Source organism: Antedon mediterranea, chromosome 1, assembly GCF_964355755.1.
Source record: "Antedon mediterranea chromosome 1, ecAntMedi1.1, whole genome shotgun sequence".
NCBI lineage: Eukaryota > Metazoa > Echinodermata > Crinoidea > Comatulida > Antedonidae > Antedon > Antedon mediterranea.
Window position 1 is genome coordinate 938,829 of NC_092670.1, and position 21,559 is coordinate 960,387.

The following is a 21,559-nucleotide window of genomic DNA, read 5'->3' on the forward strand; positions in this document are numbered from 1 at the left end:
ATTTATGTTTTTCCAGCCTTTTCTAGTAATTTTACCAAATTTTAAACAATTTCGACTTAAAGATACGTCATACGAGCACGTCGAATTGGACAATTTGCGCGCGTTTTTTATGAAAAGGTTAAAAAATTCGTTTAAAATATGCCATTTTTAAAACAGTCGTAATTTCTAAACTAGACGGTCAAATTTTTGTGGATGACATATTCTAGAAGTAGATGAGTTGTAGATATCGGATCAGGTATTAATATGACTAACCGGACATTATGACGTCATCGTATGGTCACGCGAATATAAAATTTAGGATTTTTGTATCTTTCGTCATAGCTCATCACATTGAATAGAGCGCATCTCCACTTATCCGTTTTCCATTTTCACCCCGATTTTGATATTGTGTAGGTCAATCAACTATCTTTCGCATGAGTTAAAAATATTTTAATTTTTTTGACGTCATCATGCCTAAAAATTTAAATCACGTGTGGCATCAATTTCATCTTTACAGTAAATTTTAATCTGTTATAGCTCGTAAGAATAAAATGTGATAATCACGATTAAAACTTTTACTGGAAGCTATTGGATTGTAGATACGAAATTATGTAAAAGTGTTGCCAATCGGATGTTGTGACGTCATCATATGGCCAGTTAAATAAAAAAGGTCGTATTTTCATCTTTTGCGTCATAATTCATTACATTTAAAAGAGCGCGCATCAATATTTCACGTATTCAAATTTCTTCTACACGCTAATACGTTGTTGCTGAGATAATTTTCTTTCGGAATTGCTAACTTCGCGTTTCATTTTAAAACCGTCAACATGTTAAAAATTGCAATAAATAGCGGGTCCAGTAATTTCACCTATTCTACACTGTATGTGATATGGATACAGATTATACTGTGTATACTATATATGAATTTAAATAATAAAATTCAGCAATAACAACATATCATATTCTTCAGTTCAGGTCATAATGCCAACGTGAACACTTCCTTTTGTCCTCAACCTATCCCTTTAATGTTAATGTTGCACCACTTGCGCGGCGGATAACCAAACTCGTCAAAGTGACGAGTTACATGTCTAGTTAATTTTACTATTTTACTGATCAGTAGGCCTAGTGGCAACACACTTATTAAGGGTGCTGTCAACTAATAAACTAGACATACAATTAAAACGTTATAAACCACATTTAACCACAACACACCAAAAAGAAATATATATCATGTACACTCAGCGATACATACATAGACATGTTATTTTTTAGTAGATGTAATTAGGGTACATCATAATATATTTTACATATTTAATTTTGAAATGATGTACAGTCGTTATTTTAGTAATGATGGCATTTAAATTATATAAACAATTGAATTGATAAAAATAACATGACCATTTGTTTTGCAAATTGAATGTATCGTGTACATAGATATTTTAATTTAAAATCAAAATGAAATTACTGAAATGAAAATGTTGTGGGTAGGCCCATCAGATATTTAATTAAAATAAATAAATGGTAATTTGAAGAAAAACAAAGTTTTAAATTAAAAGGAGACGGAATCTCCCAGAGCCATAATATAAAAAAAAAGCAATTCCGCCCTCTATGTGAGCTAGCTAAATGACTGGAGAAAAGGCGACAGAGAAGCGGCGGCGGAACACTCGTTGGCGGTCTAGGCCTCCTACAGTAGGCACAATATACTTGAATTATGCTACCTAAATTTCCACTTTATCAGTGAAGATTGTCAATTTGGATTCAGCCAGTTCGAAATATAATAGTTGAACTGTGCTCAGATCGTCATAAATACTTACAGATGGCTTTTGACGGTAAGATAATGACAATCATTGGGAGTAATTATAATTCTAAAATAGTTTATTTAAGACTGACTGAATAAAAAGGGGATTTCCCATCTCCAATGACCGGCATATAGCACGTACAGAGTACAGTGCTACATAATACTAGAATAGGTGGAACAATACATAATTTCATTTTAGGCCTACACTGTAGCAGAAGGAATTGGATTTAGCTATTTCCTAGATGTCTGCATTTTATGAGTCATATTAAGGCTATATCATGTTTTATATTAATTCAGCCAATTATTTTTTATAAGGAATGTTGATTAAAAATAAATTATAAATAAAAAAAAAAAAAAACCAAAATGTTCACTGTAGCTTGCTAGACCTAGTTAGTAATATACCAGGGAGTTTTATTTGACAACTCCCTGGTATTACTACTCAAGTAGTAAGAAAAAGGAAATAAACTTAAACTAGGTCATGGGAACTTTAAAAAGGGATCTTTTTTGGTTACACAGGTTATTATGATTTTTACATAACAAGCGATGACTATGATTGGGAGACCAGAATACTGCGGAAATTAGAAGCAAAGGGTCTCCGTGGTTACCACAGAAACACTTTTACCCTTGGAAGTTTGAAATCTAGTAGCAGACTCAATGGGATCAAGAACAGTAAAGTCACCATAATTGGTTTCGTACCACTATCAAAAACAAAATCAAGCGTTGACAAATATCTCGCTAGTTTGTCGTTTGAATTTAAAGGAGAGTTGATATGCGTGCAGATAACAGAAGATTCTGTAATTCCTGACGAGTATGCAGGTCTTGTACATTACCATGGTTCTGATGAGGAAGGCCTCTGTTGTCGAATTGAAGAAGTTATAAAGAGTCTTCCTTCAGGTTGGTCCATTAAGAATATATATTTTTTGAAAAAAAAATTGGCAAAGCTTCATAAATTATTTTTCTTTTTGACCTTATGTTTTCAAGTTTCTTTGAGAATCCGTTCATCTTTGAATGCATTGTAAATATGTATATATTGGTATGAAATTATTGAATTCGAAAATGTTATCTTCTGAACTCTTTGGCTAATAATGTTGATTTTTTTACATCTTTTTAAGGAGGAGACAATTTTTCAATGGAAACTGGTATGTACTATTCATTACAGTATAATATGAACTATTCATTTAGTACACATGACATGCCTCTCGACTCCATACACAGCTGTTGAGTAATTCTGCAAATGCTCATATAATATTCTAAGCTGCATGTCAGTTAAGTGGCACAAAATGAAAGGGGACCACCATGTGAAGACTAATATGATCTTCCCATCTCTATTTAAACATAGTTTGCCATTTATATAAATATTACTCAAAATGTTGCTGTATTGAGCTGTATTTTCACAGATTAGTGATACAATAAAGTGATAAAATTACATTGTATAAATACCTGTATGTGATTATATCTAAACATTGTCTTAGGGGATGTCGTTGATTCAAGTCGTCCACAACCATTAGGTAAGACTACTGTTTAAAATGTACATGTGTTATGAATCATCATCAAAGGCCGCAGCCACAGTGCAGCACACTGGGAGCAGATGCCCATCTTTTTTTAATGTGTGCCATGTGCATTGTATGTACACATAGGCTTTACAAAGACAAGAGTAAAGCGTCATGTTTTAAAGATAGAAGCAATGTGGCCGGCACAGCTCTTTCTTTATCCCTTTCACGTGCTAATCCCTTTCACGTGCTAATCCCTTACCATTATGTCATATTATGTAAAAAAATTCTTTATATCAAACCAATGGTAACAAATTCCTTTCACAAATAACTTCTTCAGAAGAAATTGTTTGAGAAAGGAACAACTAAACCATCAAGAAAGTATTTACCACCTATTTTTGTATTTTTTACAATTGGTTTGATATAAAGAATTGTATACAAGTTGTTTACAAACCGGATGAACATTTACAGTCATTATCGCTCTCACTCACAATAATATGAAATTCCAAAATCTTGGCTCCTCCTTCTATTTTTGGCAATAGCTTATGTATATTGTTTTTCTGTTCTAGAAGACTTTGGACCACTCACAGACCTCCGTATTGCCGAGTTGGCAAGAGAGCTTGGTAATGATTGGTCCATGTTGGCAACGTATTTAGGGATTTCACTCGCTCAACAACAAGATTTACGGCGTGATCATCAAATCTGTAGTCGGGAACGCAATCAAGAAATGTTGGTTTTATGGCGCAAGAGAGATTCATGCTCTCCATCAGAGAAACTACGTACTCTAATGACTGCATTGGAAAAAAGTGATAGAACAGATTTAAAAGACATTGTTAGTCTATGGCAATGATGGAACAAAGTGGAAGAACGGATTTAAAAGACATGGTTAGTCTATGGCAATGAAAGCTATGAATCAACAACATTAAAAAACCATAATCACTTTTTATACCATACCTACCTGAATGTCTGGACTATAACTGGAGGTCTCCTTTATAAATAAGAAGAGCAGTACCCTATAATGTCTTGACTCATTTTAATTGAGGTTGAGGTTAGGACTACTTATGTTATAGTATACTGTATTTATGACATTTTAATATGAATACCAGTATGGCTATATGATTCAGCAACCAATAATTGACTAGATAACAAGTGTAGGTTATAATGGCACATGTTTCCTACCAATGCTTAGTGGTATTCACTAATAACTAAGGAGAACAATTTTTTGTACACTTTAAGTGTGAGCGCCTACCACTTCAGGAAAATCCTTTAATTAAATTGGTTTAAAACAGGAATGCAGTTTCTCACTTTTGGTGTCATTTGGTCCATGATTGGTGTCATTCTCTATGGACCTAATAGGTCCATGATTGGTGTCATCCACAACGTTCAGATTGTCTAAATTCCATCCAGTTTTTTTTGTGTTACCATTTTCAAAGATATGAAGCTGGTAACTCATATTTAATTTTAAAGACCTGCTTGTGGACATCGGGGACCACCTACTAATTAATTTTAAATCTTTTAAACATAGTATTAAGAAAAATATACTGAAATTTAATTAATTAATTTGAAACGATAAGATGAGGAAATCTGCGAGAATGAGAAAATATTTTTTATGCAATTTTAATCCTTTTTAAATATTTTAAAAATATTTAATTACTTGTTTGTATTCCTTTGTGGAGATTTTCTCAACTGTTATTTTTGTTATAACATTTAGGTAATTTAATAATAATAATAATAATAAATGAAAACTTATATAGCGCCGGTATCCTCCACCCATGTGGCGCTCATTGATTTACATTTGTTATGTATGTATGTATGTTTGTTTTTGTTTTCTATATAGCGAAATAAATGAATATGAAATATATCATATCCAATGTATGTAAAGGTTTAATCAGATTTCAATTTAACATGATAAAGATACTTTAATTAATGTTGAGGTATCCTTACTTGTAAATTTCAAGATACTTACTTAGATATAGTCAGTATAGTATTTTGTAATATTACTGTGACTTGTTTACTACATATTAAATGTAACCATTCTTAGTATGTCATCTAAATAAATGATAAATTGAGTAGATACTTGTGTTGTTTATAGATTTCATTACAAATAATTTACTATAAAATATCAAGTTAGTTTGTGGCAGACTTTCTTTGTTTTTTTCCTTGAGATTTTCTCAATTTTTCTTTGTTTTGTTTTTGGTCTTCTTTCATCTTCTTTACAAGTGTTTGTAGCTAGAAAAGGAAATCAATGACGAAAAAATAATTTAAAAATAAAATCAACTATAATAATAATAATATTTATATACTGTAGCGCCCTTTTCATTTTTCCTTTTTATTTACTGAACTTAAACATTTTATAATTGAAAAAATTTTGAATTGAAAAAATATATTTTATATTTGATGTTGAAATTTGTGCGTTTTATTGTAAGATGATGTAATCCATCTCCTTCTTTGTTAATTGCCCCATGAGAGATGAATAAAGATATATACTCATACTGATAGCATTTTAAGATATAGATAATCTATGTGTACATTACACACACTTACCGACTTCCTGGACTTTTTCTTAACAAGTTCTTTATCAGTTGTGTCCATCTCATTGTCTCTGTCGCTCCAATTATGCGTCATTTCATCCCATTCAAAATCAACTGGAGATGTTTCTTCTAAACGGTTATTATTATGATTGTTTTTCACCTCTGGATTCGAGTCCTTTGTTGACAAGTATTTACCATTTGTTTGAGATAATCTATTAGACTTCTTTAATTTCTTTTGTGATTTATCTTTAATGTCCGTTTCAGAAGCCGATCTCTTTTGAACAGGAATTTCTGTTTCAGATGGAGTTACCTTTTCTATAGTTGTTTCAGCAACATTTTCTTTCTCTATAATATTTTCTGATATGCCTTGGATTGGTTTGACAGAAGTTGACGGAATATCTTGTACTTGCGTAGATGTGGAAGGAACACTTATTTTATTCCGTAAAGAAAATTGCTCAGCATCAATGTAATAACTTTCTTCTGCGTTAATTTCTCTTTTTTCATCCGCATTTCTATAGAAATAAACATTTATTTAAAAAAAAATTTAATAAAAATAATTTATTTGGAAGCTACACTCTTAAAACAGTGACACACTTCTTGAATGAAGGTGCGTCTAGAGTAATACAAATAAAAGAAAAGTGATTTAACGATAGGTCTATTTACAAGAAAACTAAATTATTTACAAAATATAATACAGGGTTAAAAACAAATATTACTTTCCCTTCTATTTTTCCACAAATAAAGAAATTCAATATTAGGTGTGCACTTTACCCTTCCCTCATACAGACACCCAATCATTTCTTAGTAAACATTATTTATCATTTATTTATTCAACTCACTGTATAGAGGGTGCTGTTACTGTTCGTAATCTATGCCAAGTGTACTCAACAAACATCGATTGCTCCATTAAACGATTCATTCGTGAGAAATGTCTCTCTAAAACAAAATTGAAATCATGGTAAAATCATTTTTCTAGGTTTCCGAATCAAATAATTAATATTCAAAATGGGTATAATATTCTTTCAATATTAATAAAGTGATATAATTGTTGAATATTGCTATAGTTAACGTACGAGTGTAAGGTAACAAGCCTTCAAGACTCTCTGTAATGTTGACACACTCCAAAAGCTGGGCCTGTGAAAACTGACTGAGCACCGTGTTCACTACAGCTTGGGCTACATGACAGTGCTTAGAGTTGGTGTTCCACTGAACGGCAAACTTCAGTAATGCATCTAAAGAAAAACAATTGAAAGTTAAGCACTGTTTACACTATCAAACTAGTGCCCAAATATGGTAGTAATATGATGTCATCGTGTCCATATGAGCACATCACATTTTTGTTGTCACATACAGTTTGGTAGTGTAGACAATAGAAATCACAATGTAATGCTATATTTAGAACTTGATGGATGGATTCAATAAAAATGGAAACAGAGATTATGCACTTAATTACCTGTATGGTATTTATAATATAAGAAAGGAAAGGTTTTGATAGATCTATTTCAAAATATTATGTTAGTCTTACCTATTTGATCAAGTCTGAGTTTTGCAATAATATTTGCAAGACATGCTTTGCCATCGGATTCATTTAACATCCCTGCAGAAATAAATAAATTTATCAGTGTTTGTGATCAAAGCAATAAAGCTTACTTAGACTGTCTCACTCAATATTTCAATCTTTTTCTTATAATTATATCATGTTAAGAAATAAAAGATGGCAGACGACTAATGTTTCAAACAAGTGCATGCATGTTAATGTTTTAATGTTTGTATCGCACACAAAAATGATCAAAATGACGGCAACCAAAACTACGTAATTAAGTCCATTAAATACCTTTTAAAATATTAAGAAGTCTAAATGGTTGTTCCAACGTTAGAGCCAACCCGATTGCTTTCTTGAAATTTTTACCAATAATCATGTTTGATAGTTGCTGTAGTCTGCGAAAAAAACAAATACAACAATATATTAAATTGTTTAGCATTCTACAAAATTCTATCATAGAAGAAAATATGTTTAAAAAAAAGTTACCTAATGTTTAATTCATACTTCAACACATCAATGATCCATGTACTAACTAAAATTGTAATAAAATTGAGCTTTAAAAATAAAAACAGAGTGTCTCACTTGATAACTTGATCCTCTTCTTTTGATTGGTTCTCTTCCCATTCCCTTTCTGTTACATCCTACGCACAAACAGTTTAAAATATTATTTAATAACAATAATAATATATCCTGGATTTATATACGCTGAACATTATTACCCCAGACATTTGTTTTTGGATCAAACACATATGGAAACATACTCCCATCAAATGCAGCTAGTAATCAGCGCAAAGCTGTGTCTTTATCTAACCGGGTACCCATTTATACATTTGGTTGGAGAGAGGCAAACATAATTAAAGTATCTTGCCTAGGATACAAGCAACGTGACGAGAGTTGGATTCAAACCACGATCAGTAGTCCAACTTCCAACACACTGCACCACATGCCCTTATTTATATTGGTTTATACAAGTCTATAAAATCACTAGCAACATCGGTGAAAATGTCACCCAATTTGATGTAAATACATTCAATTCTCTGTACTGTATCACCATATATGGTATTACCTGTGCAGTATCATAGGCAAGTTCTGTCATGCAGTGTCATATATGTATCACATGTGATGTCTGTAATATGTTATGGCCTATTATTAGAAACAAAGACAATACTGATAATCGGCTAAAATATGTTTTCTCAACACTACCTTATCTTACAATGGTATGTAAACAGTGCATATTTCTAAGATTTCTAACCTTCCAGAAAGCAATGACAGAGTCTGCCCCTCCCGTAGCAACAGTATCTTCTGATGAATTGACGGTAAGTGCCCAGAGCTTGTCGCTATGTTCATCGTAAGTTGTAAGACATTCGTTATCTTTGATTGACCAAATCTTTAAAAGTCCATCTGATCCACTGTAAATAAAACATGACAAGAAATATTTTATAATTTTTTAAATCTGAATGAAACAAGAAAGAAACAACTCACCCAAGTTATAAATGCTATATTTACAAAGATAAATTACAAAAAAACACTTTAAAATGATACTTTTACTTTTAAGTTTAGGCATGTGTTCCTGATCCAGTAATTTTTTAATAGAATACAACTTTTAAAATGAAAGAATTACAAAAATTACCTGGACAATAACTGCATTCCTCTTGTAAGGAAGGCGACTCGTAAAACTGAAGTATCATGTCCTTGAAAAGTCTGCAATGATAAAAGAAAATATTCTAGATAACAGGGCATGATATAACAGGACTATTGCATGCTATAACAGGCCTAGAGCGTGATATAACAGGACTATTGCGTGATATAACAGGCCTATTGCTTGATATAACAGGCCTAAGGCGTGATATAACAGGCCTAAGGTGTAACATAACAGGCCTAGGGTGTGATATAACAGGACTAGAGCGTGATATAACAGGACTATTGCGTGATATAACAGGACTATTGTGTGATATAACAGGACTATTGCGTGATATAACAGGCTTAAGGTGTGTTATAACAGGCCCAGAGCGTGATATAACAGGCCAAGTGCATTGCATACAATTTGGAGGCCAGACTACCACCAATTTTGCCTACTGACTTCAATGAATTTTATTATTTCGGTAACTAACCTTAACACAACTAAAATCTGTAATTGACCAGATCTTTATTGTGCCATCAGCTGAGCTAGTGGCTACAACCTGATCTGCTGGAGAGAACTGAACACACCAGATGCTTCTCTTGTGACCTCGAAAGGTTCCCAAAAATGTGTGGTTCTCCAAATTCCAAAGCTTAGCAGTTTTGTCAAGAGAGGCAGTCACCAGCAGTTTATCATTGGGTGCCACGGCGACGCTGTTGATGTCCTATAAATTTATAAAAATCAAATATTATTTATAGAAGTTATTGATTATTTATAGAAAAAAATTGTAATTAAGGTTTTATTTTGGGTAGAAAAAATACATTTTGACTTGACCGGATGCTTTAAGCTCTGTCTACACTATCAAACTATGTAATAATGGACATGACAATGTCATATCACTACCATATTTGGGGACATTTTTTTTGTGATATAAAGTGTGATGGTGTAGACGGAGCTTTAGAAATTCACCACAAGCTTTTCAATTTGATGTCACAACAAATACATTGACATGTACATTTACATTCACATACAATTGAAGCAAAGATGTATTAATGTGTTTGATTAGGTTACCTTTTCGTGAGCTCGGTGTGTAAAGTTAACTGCCAGGTGTTGTGGTGAATTACTTGGTTTTAGGTTTTCTGGAATATTCCAAACTTTCACAGTGCAGTCTTCACTGCCAGACACAATGAAGTTACCCGACAACCTATTTTAAAAAGCAGTGGGTAAAGCACAGGCACATTCAACATTTTATTTGTCCAAAGGGGAATTCATGTTGACATACTATTGCTCAAAATTAATATGTTAGTACCACGGAAAAAGACAATAATATTTGAGAGCTACAAAATTACTCTGATAAACAATGAAAGTCATACAGCTAGTTCAAAATGATTTTAAATTATGAAAATGTTTTACCTACCTAGACAAAGCAATTGCTCCTACTGAGTGGGTATGACCAAATGCAACTCCTATGCACTCAAACTTCTGCTCAGTGTTCATTTTCCAAAGCCTAACTGTATTATCCTATGAGATGTTAGAAAAAAAGACAGATTTCTAGAGTGTGAGTAACCATGCAGGAAAAAACTATTTGTAGGTTAACAAAAGTGGAGTGTTTAAGTCTGTTTCAATATCATTGTTTTTTGTCAACTTTTTTCACAATTCAGTTTTACACTGCAACAAAATTAAGTTATGATTATTGATGAATTTTTGAATAAAGATATCTTTATAGTTATTGAAAATTATGGTAATAAATCCAAGCACATTGAAAGAGAATAAATTATTTATAAGTATTTACAAGAATATAGTGAACTCCTTTACTTTACCTTAGAGCTACTTGCCATAGTCTTCTTATCGTTAAATACATCAACAGACAACACAATGTCTACAATCAAATGATAACAATAAAACAAAATGTTATTAAGTCTTGAAATGAATGATTGCAAAGTTATGTTATCAACATATCAAAGAACTCGTACATACCTGTGTGACCTCGCAAAATTTGACAGTTCAGAGTTGAAATGTCATAAACCTTGACATATTCACTGTTTGTTGCTACGACGAGGTGAGAATCATCAGAACCAGCAAACTTTACATCTAGAACTTCATCATTAAATCCAACAAACTAAAAGTAGAAAAACACAGTAAAATAATTAAAAAGTTAGTGATTGTTAATCAGAAAATAGGTAGGTCATATATCATGTGTACAACTGGTATGGCAAATGATGACTAAAACACCTCCCTACTAACATACTTAGCTGTTAGGACCAATTTACACAGACGAGCAGTGTGCCCACAAAGAGGATGTATATATCCTCAAAGGAAACCAGCCGTCCACTCCATGCTTTGTGTAAATGGTCATAAGGAATAACATAGATTCTATATTTTTATTACCGTTACCGCTCATCTGTGTAAATTGGCCTTAAGTGAGCTGGAATATTTGTTTGTAACAATCTGCCCAATAAATAATCAAATTGTTATTGTCATAATCTGTAACACATACTACTGACCTGTTTATGCAAATCACCACCATCAACATTGTAAAAAAGAATATGATGATCATAGGTGACTAGCATTATCTGACCAATAGCTGGACACAATTCTGCACATGTGATCACACTGGTTAATTCGCCATTCTCACCACGAACTGGTATCGTCGTGGCAACCGTTGTCTGTTGATAAACTACCTGACCATTTACAGAATCAATTCCTCGAAGGTACCCTGATTTTAAAGAAATATACATTAATAAAATGTTTTAGAAGAGTTAATGCATGTTATCCAGGCATACATTATGGGAATTGGACTCTTCCATTAATATTGATATATTTATATATATATATGATATGATGATATAAATATATAAATATTCATACTAAAACACGTTTGAATTACCGAGTGATCCACCAATCATCACTACAGGATTATTGCAGGAAAAGCCAAGTCTCTCTTGACAATCTGGTGGTATCCAAAAAGCACTCTCAACCACCTAAAAAAAAGTAAACATTTAATTATATACAGGGACTAATAACCATTGCCATAAGTCTTTGTACGTATGAACTTCAAAATAACAATGTGAATGATGGCTGCATTATATTTTGAGTGTTATACAGTTGCTGAGCACCTTACCTCCATTACAGGGATGGTGTTGATTGGTTCAGTTGTTTCTACATTCCATATTACCAAAACTTTGTCTCTTCCACCAGAAACCATTCTGTGTCCATCCGAAGAGAAATCTAAACTTGTGACCGTTCCATAATGGGTCTCTAAGCCCACCTTCAACCTGAAATTACCGTTTTACATTAAAATAATTCATTTATTCACATGTCTTTAGTCATGGTTTAAAAAAAATTAAAGTACATAAATGATGGTAAGGATCCTGCATAAAGAAGTTTCTGTTTTTGCAGAACCTATTTACATAAATCATAAAAATAAAACACAACATACGGTAAATAAAATAAAAGGGAGAAAGAAATGTTGTTTCCTAACACATTGCTTATAATTATAGCATTTATATTTACATTCATAAACTTATAAAGAAACTTACTTGCTATTTTGTAGATCCCAAACATATATAAAGGATCCAGCACAAGAAAACAACAGTAATTTCTCAATATTCGGATGAAACTTCAGATAACTATGAACAAACAATGTATAAAGTAAGTTATTTGCTAGGCCTAGCTGGATACATGTGTATCCAGCTAGGCCTAGCTGGATACATGTGTATCCTATATGAATTTAAAGCAAGGCTCAGCATACTTTACAAGCCACGACACTGGGTTACGCATGTTAACTACCAAAACACAGTTCCACTTTTATTTATTTATTTCTTTATTTCTTTTTGTTCCGAATTTAATGGTATTGTATCCAGATTAGAACCAAGTATACTGGGTTTGAAATGTAAACACCATAACATTGGACAATTATAACAATTTAACTAGGTTATTGATAATAAAATAATGTACAGTATTCACACATACCTTACAACTGAGTGACTACCCTTTAAGTTGTGTGTGCAGTACTGTTGTACTATGTCCCAAATTTTAATTGTGTGGTCACCACTGCCAGTGGCTAAGAGTGTGGAGGTTGCATCAAATGCCATACTGACAATCGGGGCTGTGTGAATTGCCTTAGTAAATAATTACAACGAAAGTGGTATTCATTTCATATGCATATATTATCATTATTTCATAGCATATTATAATACAAGCAGCTACTAGACAAGTTGTTCACAAAGTTGTAAAAACTATTTTCAGCTAGATCCCTGCTAGAAATATAACTCTTTCAAACTATCCAAGTGTAATAAATTATCATTCCTAACAAATACAGTAGCATAGTGTAGAATAGATGTTTTGATTTAAGAAACCATGTATAATTATTATAAGAACAATCAGGAACATTCCAGTATGCTATTAAGTATAAAGAACGATCTAGAAGGATAGGAACATCTTGTATATAAAGAGATGTAAAACGATTGTAAGGGTGTTGGATATTCGATTGTAAAAGTTATTGTAAAGCTGTTGTTTAAAGTGCTTACTGGATTGTTGAAAGTTGAAGTTGATTGAAATTAAAGCTTTGTTTTGAGTTATTTTACAACTTTGTGGATTTTGTGTTTATACTTTTATATCACAATGGAGTTCCTAAATATTTTCAACAGCTCGGAAACATACGTAAGAGTAGTTCGTGACACCAATCCTAACTTGCCTACTTTGTTTAAGGATGCAAATGTGTATTGCATAGATTGATGATGAAGTTTAAATAATATCATAAATCCAGATCATTTGCAAAACACAATATACCTTCCAAGTGCGGACACATGTCTCTTCCTTCCAATCCCACTGACGAATAAGAAGACTCCTATAGGCAATCACTACAATCTATTTTTAGAAGAAATAAAATCAGGTACTATTCTATTTTGCAATTAAATCTACGGGAATAGAGAGATTGGTAGAACAATTGAATTAACACATAAAGTCTTTCCTCATTATAAGTCCGTCCTCATCTAAGTTTGTCCTCATCTAAATTCTCCCTAAATAAAAGCTGGTCAGCTTACCTGATCATCTTGACTGACACTAAAACAAGTCACTTCATCATCATCCTGTAGAAATAACAATACAATAAAAGGTTAAAACAGAAATGGTTCAGTTTGAGGTGACATTCATGGTTTTCATGCCAATCACAAAGATTTCTGGCCGATGGGATTCCTATGTTAAACTTATTGACAATGCCATTTATATTGAGTCCATCATGATTTTAGATTTTATGTCATAACGATGATGCAGTTTTCCTCCTCTGTAGACCTTTACTGACCTGTTTTAGAGAATGTAGAACTTTGCCAGATGTGGCTTCTAATATTTTGACTGCTTCCCCGCAAGTACAGAAGATATACCGACCATCCTTAGATATTTCTACCTTGCCACCAGTGTAAACAGACTCAATTTTATGCACAACACTCAAGCTGAAAAAAGTAAAAGTTTGATCATAAACTTTGCCTACATAAACTAATATTGTTGTTGGATGGAAATACAATCATCATTTTCGTATTTCACATCATATTCTTAAAACAATTAAATGTCAAGTGTTCTGTTCTTTGTAGGGCGCCATATAAAAACTTGTATAGAATAGAATAGAAAATAAGTTTAAATAATATGAATTAATATGAATAAATAATATGAATAGGATACAAAACAACAAGAAGAATGTACAATGCATACAATATTGCATTATTATTGCACATTTTAAATAATCAATAAAACAGGCTTTCATTTTACTTTATTATTATTAGTCTATATGCCCTAGCCTATATATTATAGGCCTATTTATTATTAAATTTAAATTTCACACTTCATTCATTTCATGGCCGGCCCGGCCGCGATTTTTTTTTTCGTACATAAGTTGGGGACCCCCTCATGAAACGTCACAAAATAAACATGAATAATTCATCAGTTAAATTTTCTTGTTCCGTGTGCACCCAAGCGTATAGCAACAAGAAGTGATTACACAAGATTCTAGGCCTATCTCCGCTATTGTTGCGGCGTGCGATTTCATAGAAGAATAGCGGCGTTTTGTGTGGATTGTCGAAATAATCAGCCTTTAGTTTATGGTGTTTTTAATATAATTTATTACTAAAGAATTACGTGTTAAAACTATAGTTTCTATTAATACTATTAGGCCTAATTATTAGTCTCTAAACCCATGTCTATTCTAGTAGTAGCTGTGTGGTGTGGGTGTGTGTGACGTGTGTGTGTATTTATAGGTATGACCAAAGATAGTAAGTGTAACTATCTTTGGTATGACACAATCCGAATAATAAGTCAGCAAAATTAAACAATAAACATTACACAAAAATACATTTTTTATTCTCGTGGGTCAAATCTTCCCATCTCATGTGTTCATATACGCGCATTTTTAAAATTCCTTTGAGTACATGCATATTGTTTGATAATAAAATAGCAGAATTAAAAAAATACAGTACACAAATTTTTATACACATTCTTTATTCTTGTGGGTCTAAGCTTTCTTTGGGCTATGTCCAATGAATTACTACTTAGTTTAATGTCTTGCCTAGCTGTCGATTAGCCTCGACTCGACACATTTTGTGTGAAGAAGAGTGCGCGAAGGCAATCACGTGAATTGACTTGCAATCCTAGGCCTACTATACTGTAGAAAGTATCGTATCGCAGTTGTGTAATCACTTCTTGTTGCTATACGCTTGGGTGCACACGGAACAACAAATTTAACTGATGAATTATTCATGTTTATTTTGTGACGTTTCATGAAGGGGTCCCCAACTTATGTACGAAAAAAAAAATCGCGGCAAAGTCCCAGTTGTTTCACAAAGGACCAAGCCTCCTACCTTGGACCAACCAAGGTATAAAATCTAGAGGCCTATCTAACTAATATTATAATACTCTACAAATACAAATAATAAATACCTAGAAATACTATTCTAAAAGTGCTGGAAACCTCCACTGTTATATCTCTCATCCGTAGGAATACCGCTCTATAGCTAGGCCTAGCCAGGTAGTAGTCGGCCTCACGATAGATACTAGAACGGCTTGGTGCGTCGCGTGTAGCGTGACGTGAGTATGGTTGTTGGTGGTTGGGAGGCCTAACTATTATTAAGTAAGCTAAACATATTTATAGGCTCGAAATACCAATATTATAAATTTGTAATATATTATTTATTTATCTTTATAAATTACTTACCTTTGTTTTAACAACGGGGGTGCCATTGTGGTTGTTTATCTTATTTTACAAATTGTTTTCTAAAGGCGCACGTGGGAGCTACCATTTAATTTTACGTGGCATGCACAACAGAGAGAACATATATTGAATTTTTTGTAAAGCTGTATTCGAATATCGTTTTGGACCGCCAAACCAATACCCTTTATTCACTAACAATTTATGATGGTTTAGTTCATTTTAGTGGAAGGTAAACACTAAATATCCACATACATAAGTTTAACCTAGGCTTAAAATAAATAAAACGTAAATTAATAAACAAGTCAATTACATTAATTAATATTTATTAGGATTAATCCTTTATAAAAATAATATAAAATGAGAAGTGTACCTATTTGCAAATGGACGAATCTTCACATTATGCAATTCACTTTTGAAACGTAAACAAAATCACTGTGTCACTTCTCACTTGTTGTTGTGGTTCTGGTGTCTTTTGTATTATTATAATCATTTTATGTTCAGCAGTAATAGGGTTGTTGCTTGCGTACACACTTTCACGCATAAAGTATTCTTCTTTTGTTGGTGTGTGTGTGTGTTTATTTTTATGTAGGATAAGCTAGGCAGACCTAACAAATAAGTGAAGATTGAGTGCCCGCCTAGCTAGTTAGATGGAGATGATGTCATTTGATAATTAATTAAAATCCTCAGAGACTTGTTTACAACCATTGTTTCAAGTTGATTAATGCAGCCTACTGCCTTTCATTGTCTACAACTCATTTTCCACAATGTATCAACAAGCCAACGAAGCTGGTAAGTTCTTGTTTTCTACGTTTTTGTGAAATAATTATGTCAGCTTGCAAACCATCACCTTTCCCCCATTTTCATCCATTTCAAAACAATCTTCATTATAGTTTCGTTATTTTTCTGTTTATAATTTTTATATTTTTTATTATTTCATTCGTATACGTGTTGTTTACAATTATCATGAATTATCTCATAATTGTGTTTATATCTTAAAAGAATGAATTATAGTTTAATGATGTTCAAGATTCAAGAAATTTTGTTAATATTTTTCAGCTATTATCGGATCATTACAAGTAATTAACGACCATTTAAATCATGGACAGGTAATTATATGAAACTATTCATTTCTTGTAATTATATATCCTATTAATAGGCCCAGCAGCAGTAAAGTCACAATTATCTAAAGTAATATACAATGCAAGACTGCGTCACAGTAGGCCTTGTAGAGTTCTAATTATAAATACAAAGCCGTTGTTTAAGTCTTGAAAATGATAAAATATATAAAAAAAAATTGTTGTATGGGCTTTAACATTCATACTGCAGAATATTTAAAAAATATTGAAAAGCATTATAAAATGGATATTGAAGAACCATTGATGGTCTGGACCAAATTGGAATAAAAAAAAAAAGTACCAATAATGTTTAAGAACAGAGTAGGTTACTGGGTCACTCTTTTAGACAGACACCTGTATAAACTAAACTTTTGTCGTAGTTCAGACTAACATTAAAAAAAAAATCAACTAAATCTGTGACTGATTCAACAAAACCTAGACTACTGTAAATCAAGACAGATTTTTATCAACTTTTTAGGCAGGATAAGGGCACGCTAAATAGTTGACAAAAAGTTAGACCCTGGCATTGAGCAACTGTCCAGCTCCTGGCTACCATAGTAGTAGTACATTTGTTGTTAATTTACAGGATCCAAATTACAAATACCCATACAACTTGACTCTATTGCATAAAGCAGCAATGAATGGTAATTTGGATTGTGTGCAATGCTTGGTGCAAAGGGGCTCCAACGTTGATTCTACAGATGTAACAGGTAAGCTATTTTAATTTATGTTTTTACTTTTAATGCTTAGCTTACAATTTATTAGTACAGGTATATAAATATTTTGTAAACAATTTTTTGTTGTTGAATATGCCATTTTAATGTCACATAATAAAAAAAAAAATATTGACCACAATAACACTAACAATATTAGTACCTGAAAGAAAAAAAATACCCAACCAGAAGTCAAGTTTCTTAATTGACCTCAAAAGTCTCAGGTTTTTGGTTAAACTTACCCGTTTATTTTATTTTTTTAGGTTTTTTTCTGCGAAAGTGAATAACTTTATTAACACTACAAGATGGCCTATTCAAAGTTTGATTTATTCATCTTTATTTTTCACATGGACAAAACATCTTTTTCCTTGTAATAGGCAGAACAGCCCTACACCACGCAGCAGGAAATGGACATCTAACAGTAGTAAAATGGTTGATAGATGTGGCAAAAGTAGATGATACTTGTAAGACAGTCAAAGGACGAACACCCAAGATGCTGGCAGCCAAGAATGGTCATAAAAAAGTTGTCAACTTCTTGAATGGTTTGTTTCATAATAACATTTTTATAATTTTGACCCCAACCACAACATTGTCATTTTTGTCAGTAATTTGCATTTGGATTTATAATTCTCAATTATAAACATATTGTAGAAGATGGTGTTGCTGGTGTCAATTTTTCTGGCTGTTTTACTTTATCGTTTTGATTTAGCTTATTTTATTTTGTATCTTCATTGAGATCCAGCCACTGATACCCACAACATTGTCATTTTTTCGGTGCTTATTTTATTTTGTATCTTCATTGAGATCCAGCCACTGATACCTACAACATTGTCATTTTTTCGGTGCTTATTTTATTTTGTATCTTCATTGAGATCCAGCCACTGATACCCACAGCATTGTCATTTTTTCGGTGCTTATTAGGTTATATGCATTCATGCATATAACCTCTTGATTCTGTCAGAATCTTTATTTATTTCTTTATTTATTCTTTCCTTAGCACTATTTGTCCGTCAATTATCTTGATATCAGTTTCATATAACTAAGTCAATTTTTCAGAGTATATTCCTTATGGCCAGGAATCGATGTGGTTATGTTTTCACGGTGCGGAATCAAACATTACGCGGTCTACGCGCGATTTAACAAAATCACGTTTGTAATCATATCTTCACAAGCATGAATCACTTTTAAACAAAATTTGGTACTCATAAATTTCAGGTCATATTTCATCATATGGCAATACAATTACGTGCGTAGCGCATATAACGCATGCGTACGCGCGCTTAAAATGTTCAAAATTTTCAGAATTTATTTTCGATGAAATTAGAGTACGTTTCAGGCAATTTTAAGCGTTAAAAAAATTGCCATAAGTGCGCAGATTTTTGCACGCGCACTGCGCGTCAAACGTTATTGCGCACTGTTTTTGTCCGATTACTGTTGTATAACCTTTCTTTAACAATATCATCATATTGTATTAACTTTTCAACGCGAAACAGCGTTATACGAGCACGTCAAAAGTGACAGGCTATGCACGTGTAAGTTAACAAAATGGTGAAAATATGCTAAATTTTAAAATTAATATATATCGTTAGAATGCTCGGGAACACGGATTTTTTATTTCATTTTCTTGAAGTGTATGTATCATATGTATGATTTATTATGAAATTAAGAGAACAAAAGTTGATTAAGTCATCATTAATGGCATATTAAATTTACAAAAATTAATTTCGACAATCAAACAAATTATAACATTTTCTTAGGCCGAAATAACAAACTTAACATTAACTTTCTTCCTTAAGAAGTTCATATATTAAAGTTAAAAGTATATAGTTTGACAGTGCATCATTTTAAAAAATCTTTAAAGATGTCATCATAGTAAAACATTATAATTCATTGCGGTATGTAATAATCTATCTGCACCAAAGTGGTTACTGCATAGTAAATACACGGAGGAATATTTCCATCATTTTTAGTCAGTTGTGTATGGCTCGGTGGTCTTTGGTCGTGTCTATAGCATTCAAGGTACCGAGTTCGAGTCTCACCTTGGGAAACGAAACGAAATAAGATTATTTTTTATTACCCGTATTGTTTGTTCAATTGTATTTCTTAGTGTATAGATTATACAGATGATTTATAATGAAACTTACTTAAAAACACAAATGTGGTTTATGACGTTATATACGCAGAAGGATCTTTGATCGGATTATGATACCGGCTATTGTATTTGCGTTAGCAAGCTCCTATCATTATTATAAATAACTAAAGATTCTGAGAAAATCAATCAATCAAAATATCTTAAATCAATCAATTATCTTTATTTAAATCAATGCATATAACCTATAATTCGTCATAGGGACGAATTAAATCTAGTTTTATTTTGTATCTTCATTGAGATCCAGCCACTGATACCCACAGCATTGTCATTTTTTCGGTGCTTATTTTATTTTGTATCTCCATTGAGGTCCAGCCACTGATACCCACAGCATTGTCATTTTTTCAGTGTTTATTTTATTTTGTATCTTCATTGAGATCCAGCCACTGATACCCACAGCATTGTCATTTTTTCAGTGCTTATTTTATTTTGTATCTTCATTGAGATCCAGCCACTGACACCCACAACATTGTCATTTTTTCAGTGCTTATTTTATTTTGTATCTTCATTGAGATCCAGCCACTGACACCCACAGCATTGTCATTTTTTCAGTGCTTATTTTATTTTGTATCTTCATTGAGATCCAGCCACTGACACCCACAGCATTGTCATTTTTTCAGTGCTTATTTTATTTTGTATCTTCATTGAGATCCAGCCACTGATACCCACAGCATTGTCATTTTTTCGGTGCTTATTTTATTTTGTATCTTCATTGAGATCCAGCCACAGCATTTTTTCAGTAATTTGCATTTGGATTTATAAACATTTAGATATTAACATCATGATTGAACCAAGAATATAATTACTATTACTTGATGATAACAAACATAACTTTTTCTTTTAGAATGCAAGTTAGCCTGGACTTAACTGTTTGCTACTTTCCATTTGGATTTGGCTATAATCCCAGTACAGCTTCTCAGCCTTAGTGTCGGTGCTCCTAGATTAGTTACTTAATGTAGATGTCTTCCACACTTCTTCATTTAAGTACTACTGATTGCTTGTCCAACCTACTGGTTCCCACAAAACTGTATTTATGCGTTATTAATATTAAAGTGTAATATTAGGGCCAAGTACTAAGCAAGTGTCTATAACACCAGAGATTGGTGTGCAAGTCTCTTTAACCATAAAGTCAGTCATAACAACTCCATTTATATAAAGGTCCCTCCAGCAACTTCAAACATTCAAGTTGTTGCTTAATGTGCTGTGCAATTTTATTGGTGCTTTGCCATGTGTGTGTAATGTAAATAATGTAGTAATAAATAAAATGTTACATATCTGTTCATAATGATATATACTGTGAAAATGATTGTTTAATTCCTCAACATTGTCAATCAGCGTATTTTAATAGTCTATTTAGCATGTTTTGTAATATCCTATTAATGTCTTATTCCTGATCATGACCTAATAAATGATTAAACGTTTAAT

The 21,559-nt window shown here is 32.4% G+C and overlaps 3 protein-coding genes across 5 annotated transcripts; 2 read left to right on the forward strand and 1 right to left on the reverse strand.

The window, feature by feature from the left end:
* Positions 1 to 1,644: 1,644 nt before the first annotated feature.
* Positions 1,645 to 5,304, forward strand: LOC140052016 (uncharacterized). 2 transcript variants are annotated; one of them, XM_072097399.1, is made up of 5 exons: positions 1,645 to 1,808; positions 2,294 to 2,671; positions 2,890 to 2,916; positions 3,250 to 3,285; positions 3,840 to 5,304. In XM_072097399.1, the coding sequence occupies exons 1-5, from the start codon at positions 1,796 to 1,798 to the stop codon at positions 4,115 to 4,117; spliced, it is 732 nt and encodes a 243-aa protein (XP_071953500.1). In that variant the 5' UTR covers positions 1,645 to 1,795; the 3' UTR covers positions 4,118 to 5,304. The 2 variants fall into 2 exon arrangements, with proteins under 2 accessions (XP_071953500.1, XP_071953492.1); XM_072097391.1 differs by having other exon boundaries at positions 3,837 to 5,224.
* Positions 5,305 to 5,355: 51 nt separating this feature from the next.
* Positions 5,356 to 16,243, reverse strand: LOC140051998 (transducin beta-like protein 3). Its single transcript, XM_072097370.1, has 23 exons — positions 16,161 to 16,243; positions 14,262 to 14,409; positions 14,005 to 14,049; positions 13,751 to 13,828; positions 12,932 to 13,080; positions 12,499 to 12,588; positions 12,081 to 12,234; positions 11,847 to 11,940; positions 11,464 to 11,675; positions 10,937 to 11,078; positions 10,780 to 10,838; positions 10,377 to 10,480; positions 10,031 to 10,163; positions 9,453 to 9,683; positions 8,972 to 9,042; positions 8,594 to 8,750; positions 7,924 to 7,982; positions 7,633 to 7,736; positions 7,324 to 7,395; positions 6,872 to 7,030; positions 6,638 to 6,734; positions 5,812 to 6,310; positions 5,356 to 5,496 (listed from the first exon to the last, which is right to left on the reverse strand). Exons 1-23 carry the CDS (start codon positions 16,184 to 16,186, stop codon positions 5,395 to 5,397), a joined length of 2,985 nt encoding a protein of 994 aa, XP_071953471.1. The 5' UTR covers positions 16,187 to 16,243; the 3' UTR covers positions 5,356 to 5,394.
* Positions 14,826 to 21,516, forward strand: LOC140052034 (uncharacterized). Of its 2 annotated transcripts, none has more exons than XM_072097417.1 (6): positions 14,826 to 15,822; positions 16,845 to 16,946; positions 17,214 to 17,263; positions 17,859 to 17,982; positions 18,363 to 18,527; positions 20,979 to 21,516. In XM_072097417.1, exons 2-6 carry the CDS (start codon positions 16,922 to 16,924, stop codon positions 20,999 to 21,001), a joined length of 387 nt encoding a protein of 128 aa, XP_071953518.1. In that variant the 5' UTR covers positions 14,826 to 15,822; positions 16,845 to 16,921; the 3' UTR covers positions 21,002 to 21,516. The 2 variants fall into 2 exon arrangements, with proteins under 2 accessions (XP_071953518.1, XP_071953510.1); XM_072097409.1 differs by having other exon boundaries at positions 14,826 to 15,054.
* Positions 21,517 to 21,559: the final 43 nt, after the last annotated feature.

Bases quoted from the DNA above. Each gene is read 5' to 3' on its own strand.
- LOC140052034 (XM_072097417.1), top strand. From the start codon at position 16,922: ATGTATCAACAAGCCAACGAAGCTG. The intron at 17,983-18,362 runs GTAAGCTATTTT...TCCTTGTAATAG, and splicing joins TGATTCTACAGATGTAACAG to GCAGAACAGCCCTACACCAC. The intron at 18,528-20,978 runs GTTTGTTTCATA...TTTTTCTTTTAG, and splicing joins AGTTGTCAACTTCTTGAATG to AATGCAAGTTAGCCTGGACT.
- LOC140052016 (XM_072097391.1), top strand. The intron at 2,672-2,889 runs GTTGGTCCATTA...CATCTTTTTAAG, and splicing joins TATAAAGAGTCTTCCTTCAG to GAGGAGACAATTTTTCAATG. The intron at 2,917-3,249 runs GTATGTACTATT...ACATTGTCTTAG, and splicing joins CAATTTTTCAATGGAAACTG to GGGATGTCGTTGATTCAAGT.
- LOC140051998 (XM_072097370.1), bottom strand. From the start codon at position 16,186: ATGGCACCCCCGTTGTTAAAACAAAG. The intron at 7,983-8,593 runs GTTAGAAATCTT...GTTTGTGCGTAG, and splicing joins CTGTCATTGCTTTCTGGAAG to GATGTAACAGAAAGGGAATG. The intron at 7,737-7,923 runs GTGAGACACTCT...TTTTTTTCGCAG, and splicing joins GAAGAGGATCAAGTTATCAA to ACTACAGCAACTATCAAACA.